At 39.0% G+C, this 8712-nt stretch overlaps 2 protein-coding genes across 3 annotated transcripts in view; both read right to left on the bottom strand.

Annotated features, from left to right (window-relative positions):
* The window catches only part of LOC112159232 (proline-rich transmembrane protein 3), a 16336-nt gene extending 14614 nt beyond the window's left edge, over window positions 1-1722 (bottom strand). For both annotated transcript variants that reach the window (XM_024293174.2, XM_036212787.1), the window contains exon 1: window positions 1144-1722. The gene's annotated coding sequence lies outside the window, so the exon portion shown is untranslated. The remainder of the gene's footprint in view (window positions 1-1143) is intronic.
* Window positions 1723-6786: 5064 nt separating this feature from the next.
* Window positions 6787-8712, bottom strand: part of ogg1 (8-oxoguanine DNA glycosylase) — a 4422-nt gene continuing 2496 nt past the window's right edge. Inside the window, exons 3-7 of the mRNA XM_024293655.2 lie at window positions 8236-8415; window positions 7720-7898; window positions 7501-7648; window positions 7369-7418; window positions 6787-7280 (exon numbers count right to left, since the gene is read on the bottom strand). Of these exons, the coding sequence (XP_024149423.1) occupies window positions 7092-7280; window positions 7369-7418; window positions 7501-7648; window positions 7720-7898; window positions 8236-8415 (746 nt within the window). The 3' untranslated portion in view covers window positions 6787-7091. The remainder of the gene's footprint in view (window positions 7281-7368; window positions 7419-7500; window positions 7649-7719; window positions 7899-8235; window positions 8416-8712) is intronic.

The following is an 8712-nucleotide window of genomic DNA, read 5'->3' as shown; positions in this document are numbered from 1 at the left end:
CATATTGAACATTTACAGTGAATAAACCCATTCTTATAAGAGTTTATGTTTGTTTCAGATCAGTATGATCTGAATACACTCCCGCAGCAACATTTTGAGTTATGTCTTATTTTCCGCTATCTATTTGGGATCTTCTGTTCTGGGAGGTTTGTCAAGGTATGTCAGGTGTCCTGCCAGCAAAAAGATGTTTTATTTTTCTTAGACTTTTCTAATGGAATAGTCTGTAGCCCAAATATTTGAAACATTATTGATGCCTTTTTGAGCAAAACTCATAAACAGAGATCCATTTGTGGATCTATCTGTCCTCATTTGTCCTTAATTTTTCCAACTACTTGATTTTACTGCAGAAAAATGACGAAAAACAAATTTACAAATAGATTTATCGTTTTATTTTATTTTTTGTTTTATAAACAACCTAGGTGTGCTGGTTTATTCACTTGTTTGGTCTTCTGCTGCATCCAGCCGCAATTGAACTCTCAGAGACGAATGACGCAGTTTCACCACTTTATTTCCCTTCACCTTCTGCTTTCAGAATATACAGGTGAACAATTTAATCCCACAATGCAACACTGCATCATTCCTTACACTGCGGGTTAGGTTCGCTAAGTCATAATGTAAACATTTTAGCCCACCCACCCGAGTGTCGATATAAGCGTCCACTTGTTGCGTACTTTTTATTCAGCAACATTTGTAAAAAAAAAAAAATATTTTTTAATACAACTTTTGAATTATTGGACTGTAATTTTAAAAATAGTTAGGATTATGGCTAGCTGTGAATTGGCTAATAAAGCGATTTATGGGATTGTAGTATTTCACATGAGGTTTTTTTTGTTGTAAAAAATATGTCTTAAAAATACAACTTTTTCTATACAACTAATACCATGTTCGGTTATTAAACGTCGTAACACATTGAGGCGTTCTTTGCCAATAAAATAGTCCACCGTTCATACAAAGTTAGGGCGGAAAACCAGGTAAGTCTTTAAGGTGAGTGGACGACGAACCGAAATCCTTCCGTGTCGTGGGTAAAGCGGAGCCAACGCTCTGTGTGACAGTACCGCGTCACACGCATGTATCACTGCGCAAACCACCGCCGCATAGCAGTCTCCTCGCAACTAGACGCTTTTTCATTAAAAAAAAACCTACCTGAAGACTGAGCGCCTCCTCTTCAATGGCGTCCGCCTCAATAGGTCACGCGGACGGGAATATGAGGAGATAGAAGACAGCTATCCCGGGCGCGAGCGCTTTTCACCTTCAGGAGAGGCAACTGGCAAGATGAAACACACCGGTCCTCTGTGGTCACGCGGGGAGCTTCCGCCGCCTCGTACAGTCAGGAGTTAATCAGATGTACGCCCCCTCCTCCCATCGTCCCATCCTTTCACTCCTCTCCCTCCTTCGTTTTCTCCCCTCCTCTCACACTCTTCCTATCAGCCCCCCCGCCAGGAACGCTTGCTGTTACGCAATACGCGCCATTTCTCACTGAGCAACGTATCACTTCATCTACCTGTGCAGCAGGAGCCGGGAAAATACGACAGCGCGGCCACTGACATCATCACGCAGCTTGCAGTGGAATCATCCAGGTTCTGGGGTATTTGATTCATTTATACAGTGCAAAATGCACGAGGTGATACATTACAAGGGTGCAGCCCATGCATATATAGGAAAGTGGTGCAGCTGATGCAAGGACAATAAGGTGAGCAGCCTTACTGAGTAACTGCATCCCCCTCATGCAGCTGCACCTCAGTGTGTCTCTTTAACAAACATTGTCTTGTTTGGACTTGCCAAAACACATTTGTCAAAATCTTCCATAGATGATGGCAAACAGGCTAAAAAAAACCCAGTTGCAGGCTGTTTAGTTGACTTATTTTCCACAAATGTGTCCTGAACTCTGCATCCCCTGTTCTAAAATAACCTGTGCTGCTCAGTGGATTGTCCTAAGGCAATTAATTTAATACTGAGACAGCAGAGCACACAAACAGCTTAGGACTTTCGGTGCTTAGATACTTTAATGGTAATCACATAATTATTCATGGATTATGACTAATATAATGTAGGCAGAGTATTTAATATCACTTTAAAGCATCTAGCCAACAACATATGGTTGTTATGCAAGAGATTTCCTGTAATTTATATAATTAGCAGAGCTGGCATTTTGGTGTCCTCTCACTCCACTGTACATAAGGTTTAATGTAAATGTGGGTGTATGTATGCTATAATTAAATGAGTTATATAGTTTGTTGCTGATCCTCTTTCACTTCCACTTTCATTGCTTCAATTTCCTTCAAAAAATTTGCAAGTAGCCAAAAAGAATAACGTAGATGCTCTTTAAACTAAATGTTTTTAGAGACCCACTCTGACAAAAATAGTGTTTTTTGGTGTGTTTAACGTGTTCTCCACGTGGTGGAGAACATATATTAAGAAATGTAAGTCAGTTTGACATAGAAGCTACAATGTGCAGGCCCCAAGTTCCCCTCAATTCTGATGCATCCACTTGCAGTTACATGGATCCATGTAAGTATTGGTTTTTTCTTGTCCAAGCTGGTATGTCACTAAAAACTGCACGACTGTATAGCCAAGATATTGCTTGACATTTTTGTTATACCAGTAATGTTAGGTTGGGGCTGTGAGAGGCTGTAAACTAATGGGGGAGCCTGTAAACAAAGGGATGATGGGAAGTGGGAGAAGGCTTACTCCACAGTTCTGTCTACAACTCAGAGGTCAATTTCTAATGAACTATTGCTGCTCTGCAGAAAATACATCTTAAAAACTGACACAGGTATTAAAAAAAGTTGCTAAAAATGTCATAATCATAATTAGCGTAAAAGACCACTGGAAACAATTTAACAAGAGATCAAAAAGTTGGACTCTAGAATTAAATAACACAGAGTCAACGTATTTTCATGTCTTCTTGTACTTATTTCTTGATGGTGAATACTTTAGCTTCATGGCTTGATGTATTACTTTTTGAAAGTATCAGTTTTTATTACCAGTTTAATTTTATATTGCTCCTGTAGGACTGTAAAAGCCACAACATGAGCCCACTGCACACTCTCTTTTTGTATGTGGTTTCATTTTGTGTAACCAGTTATATGAATGACTAAGCAAAAGAACAGAAGTTACTTTTTAATCAGCTGGCGATTTTACTAACTGTGTCCTTTTTTTGTTTAGGTTTTTTTTTTCTTAATCATGATCAATTCATGCTTTTCAGGCTTATTTTAGAGATCTTTGTTTTGATTTAAATTCTGTCTGGTGTTTTTAAATGTATTTTTTGTAACTTTTTTTATGTCTCACAGTTGTAATTTTCAATTAAAAAACAAGTTGGCATTTCTTCCATGCAATTCATTAGCATTTCACAATACCAAAATTCATTTTATCAAATCAAACTTTATTTGTAGCACACATTTCCTACTGATGTAACTCAAATTTTTATTACCGGTAATTATTTTTCCAATGAAAAGGAATAACTATAATAATAATCTGCATATACATATTTTTTATATTCAATACTTAAATTATATTAATGATTTTTCCAATGAAAAAAAATGATATGGATACATTCCTTATTTTCATGAATCTGATTATTGATCTTCATTTGCTGTGATAAAGTCTGAAATAATGTTACGTCTGTTTACACAGTCATGTGATTTATGAATACTCAAGGATTTTTAATGACCTGTATCTGTGTTGGTAAGGTATAAATATCTGATTAGAAGTTATGAACCGGATAATAATAATTCATGTAAAGGAAGTGGTAAGGTTGAAGGATTTTTATAAGTTCACTTCCTCCCACTCCCTTTCAAGAAATCTACTGTATCATTTGATGCCTAGTTATCTTATGTCTTTGTACAGATGTAAACCCCTGTTGATTGTATTGCACTTGCATTCTTGCTTGAAGTAAACCATTTCAAATCAAACCAAATCAAAGTGGTTATGTACACTCAAATCATGGAATATGTTTGTTAGGATTGGGTTTATAATTTAAAGGAATATTTAAATAACGTGAGCAAGTTTGCTGCATTAATGCTTTTTGAAAAGGAGGATGCGAGCCTTTTATAACACATGTGTTACTCATACTACCCCTTCACCAGCACTCACAGTTGGCAGGACTTTTTGTCCCATTTTGTTCAAAGAATTTTTCGAATACATTCCACTTTGTCATTTGACTTGATCCCAGCAGAAGCTCTGGATTGTAACAGCAGTCTAGATGGAACTGTATCTCCCCCACAATCACTAGACTGAAGCTGTGGATGGTAATCACGGGTTGAAAAAAGCAAGGAACCCTGTAAGATGTTAGAGACTGTTTATCTTTCTTCACAAATACCCCTCTTTCATATCACATATGCTCGTGTCAGTCCAGACAGCCTCGAAGCGGGAAAAGCACCTCATCCAAGGCTGTACTTTGAGTTTCTCCACCCAGAAAGAAACCACATACACCCCACCACCAGTGCCTGGGCCCCAAAACAGACTTCCATGTGAGAACTGCCTTCTCCATCATCCATGAGGATCTATTTCAGCAGACTCAAAAATTTCCCCACATCAAACACAATTCAAAATAACTCTTTCAGCATTCTCTATCTGTCAGATAATTTTACTTTACTATTACTATTAATGTGTAACATCGCCTTTCTATGTGTGCATAGTTGTATTAGCTTGGATTGCTGAAAATTACAGGTCAATTCATCAATTTAGTGATAATCTACACATTACAGAAACACTATATTCCATCCATCCATCTTCTTAACCGCTTCTTCCCTTTCGGGGTCGCGGGGTGCCGGAGCCTATCCCGGCTACTGATGGGCGAAGGCGGGGTACACCCTGGACAGGTCGCCAGTCTGTCTCAGGGCCTCAATCACACATCCATTCACTCTCACATTCACACCTAGGGGCAATTTAGAGTCTCCAATGAACCTATGAAGCATGTTTTTGGACGGTGGGAGGAAGCCGGAGTCCCCGGTGAAAACCCACGCATGCACGGGGAGAACATGCAAACTCCACACAGAAAGGTCCCAGCCGGGATTCGAACCGGGGCCTTCTCGCTGTGAGGCGAGAGCGCTAACCACTGCGCCACCGTGCAGCCCAGAAACACTATATTATTATATATAAATTATATGGCAGAATATATATCACATGTATCTTTGGCCAATAACCCATCTTTTGTATTAAAATAAACACAAAACGTGTTGCAACTCTCCGAATCTGCTTGATCAGGAGTAGCTCTTTTTCTTACAGGAGATCCAGAAGTGTGAGTGACTAATTTTCCATGCAAATCAAAAGACATAAACACTTTTAAAACTGACTATCCCTCGCCTTTTCTGGGCCTGATCATAAATATCAAGGGTGGTGGACACTCTTCAGACATGTGCATTAATAAAACAGGAAATTCAAAACTAAAAAATAAATTTGTTGCCGCATAAAAGCCACCATTTATGTAGCTTTGTACCAAACTGCTGTATAAAAATGTTATTTGCTTAAGATCACTTGGTGCAGATTATTTAGAATCTTCATTGCTTTATAGTTTGTAATCCAAAAAAAAATGTTGTGGCTACAACTCAGCACTGGGTGAGCATCTGGTGTAAAGCTTGGCAAACTTAATATTATTTTGTGATTTACATTGCTGTGGAAACAGAAGGGAACATGTAGTGAGGCCAAAAGAGTGGCTGCCACACAGCAGTATGCATAAACTTTTCCAGCCTTTGCAAAGTCACATGGTTTCCATACTCTGTGCTATTTAAATAAATATGTTTTTGATGTGTTTACAGAATTCCCATGCTTATATTTGACAGCAAATAATAAAAGATGATGTAATGCTTGTGACCCACTTTAAAGGGAACTCAAGAGTTACAGCCACTCTTGATGCATGTGTCTGCTCTTCAAAGCTGTCACTTTCTGGAAATCAGTGGGGGCTTTACTTAAGCCAAAGTGCCAAAAAAAAAAAAAAATGGCGCCTTCTGGTGCTTATAAAAAGTAACGACACCCTTTTGTCCAAAACAGTGCTGTCAAGATGCACAACCCCAAAGGCGCAAAAAAGCCACGTCTTCTGCGTATGTCCACTGCCATTATCATTGCTACCTCCAGCAGAACATTCACCAACCCCAGCTTTTTATTCATCACCATTTTCCGCTCTGATGTCATTCCGCTTTCTTTTTCTGCATCTCTATGCCTAAAGGCCGGGCCCCAGCTTTCACCCCGCTCAACTGGAATGAGGATGAAAGCTGACTCACATATTCATCAGCTCACATGGCTGCACTCCGGTCCACAAATAAAACCCTCCTATGGATGTAAAGCTCGCACATGCACGCACCGGACAACCACGCGCGCAAATGTGTCCATTTGGCTGAGCACACATGTCAGAAAACATTTCTCAAATTACGTCTTTGTGGTGCGGCACGCTGAACTCTGTACTCTAAGAAAATCTCTGCTTTGATGAGATATTAAGGAGTTAAATGCCCCAAGAGACGTGACCCTGCTATCAGCAGAGACATTCAATGTAGCCCAAAGCACTGACAGCAGATAACTGCAGTGCCTGCTAAAAAAAGAGCAGCTGACACAGTCAACCAGTGCCTATAGATAAACATACAGGCACTTGCTTTGACACTTCATGACCGTCCAAACTGTTAGCTCAGATCAAAGAGTCAATAAAACCCTTTGATTTGAAAAAAAAGTGCAAAAAAAGAGCATTATTTCAAAATGCTTTGACCTTTTTTCCCCAAATGTCATTAAGTAGGAAGGACCGGGAGGCTGAATACAAATGTAAAAATATTTGGGAGGGCGGGGACTGGCTAAAGCAATTAGCATGCAACTGTATTAAGAGATAACAAGTTCAGGATATTTGCTGCCACTCAGAGGCCAGTGTTGGAAACATTCATCAGACATATGAGCAAAGCACAGCAGTGACTATTTCCTAAAAAATAACCAACATAAAGAAACAAGTAGTGCATGGAATATTTATTTTGCTATGTAAAAACAATGTATAATATTTTAACTTACAGTAATTCACAGCACATGTTATAAAAAACTAGTAGTACTTGTAAGATGTTTTAAAAAGTTGAAGTGGGTGAAAAAAACCTGAATTCAGTACAAAAACGTAGTCAAACCTATGAAACGCTTTCTTTTTTTACAGAAATCTTTGCCTTTTTCTGATAATCTGACTCAGTTTTTATTTTATTTCCATCAAAATTCTTCTTTTTTGTTTTTTTACACCTTTCATCCGTCTCATTTTCTTCCTTTGGTCGCTTCATTTCTTTAAGGCCTTGGAACTTCTTCAGATCTGCGCAGAACAATACCTAAAACCAGAACAGAAAAACGTCTCAACAGGAGTGAAACAAAACGACAATAATAAATAAAAAAAGAAGCTGCTGGATGAAAACTCACCGACTGGCCCCAACCAGCATATGGCCCCCACAGCTTTCTAAAGAAATCTCCTGTGAATGAATCGATAGTATTGTTAAAGTGTTAATAAATAAGAATAACATTCGAAGTACAATACTGAGAGTAAAAACTGACCGATATCTCTGTGAAGTTTATCTGTCAAGCTCTTCTGTCTATTATCAGCAGCGTACTTGTAATCCCGCTTGGCAATCTGCCACACATGTGTGTCAACGGGCACAGCTTCCGGCTTATCCAGCGACATCAAACACACACAATCTGCCACCTATCATGACACATAAGGCATAAACGATTCGCTACATAAACAAAGGCTAATAACTTCTGGGCCTGTTCTACCTTTGTGCCAACCCCAGGGAGTGTCCGGAGAGCCTCCCGAGCTTCCAGATAGGAAACTCTCCGTAAACCTTCTAGCCACTGGGACCCGTGGGTGTCCAAAATCTTTTTAGCACTCTGCTGGAGGTATCGTGCCCTGTATCCAAAACCAAGATCCCTGAGACGTGCCTCTACACTGCAGTCTACAAGATAGAAAAGAGAAAACAAAAAGAGAGAATACCTGATGATGTAAAAGGGAAAAGGTACAAATGTAATGATACTAAAGCTATGTCTTTCCTTTTATTTTATGTTTCTATGTATAAACCATGTGTTATTTAAGTACAAATAAATGGTAATAGATCAACACTTCAAAAGGTGGTGTTGTAAATGATTGTGATTTTTTCAAAGTTAATTTGATAAAGTCTTGTGTTTTTTTTAAATCTTTTGGCTTATAATATTTATATATAAAAAAAGATTAACAACTGACACAAAGGGGATAAAATATTAGTGAAATTTCAGGAGTTTCTGTACACAAATCACCTGCAAGAGCTGTCAGTGTTGGAAAATCGTGGTAGGAGGTTTGATCAAGCTGGCAGAGTGGAGCCCCGAGAGCCTGGCACAGTCTCTCCACCATGCCCTGAATGCGAGAGATGTGGTTGTTGGAGGTGCAGATAAAGGAGAACAGGCACTCGGTGGGGTCCTGGCGCAGCATTCGGACACCTTGACACATAAAACAGGATATGTGAAACACTAACCTTCCATGCATCCTGCTGTGGGGTAATGTCAGTCTGCGTTCATCATCACACATCAGGGGTAGGTAGTATCTGCTCACTCAGTAGCATTTAATGTTAAACCAGAACTCTAACTCAGCTGCAACAGCCAGCATTCATCAAGTTTTATACTTTCAGATATGTTATTTCATATATTATAGGGTGGAATGATAATTTTAAAACTATTTATTTTGCAATAATTTATTTTGCTGCTACAAACCTGAACATGTTATGCTTGGGGCATATT

Source organism: Oryzias melastigma, linkage group LG7 (genome assembly GCF_002922805.2).
Source record: "Oryzias melastigma strain HK-1 linkage group LG7, ASM292280v2, whole genome shotgun sequence".
Classification (NCBI taxonomy): Eukaryota; Metazoa; Chordata; class Actinopteri; order Beloniformes; family Adrianichthyidae; genus Oryzias; species Oryzias melastigma.
This window is presented reverse-complemented; position numbering and strand designations above follow the sequence as displayed.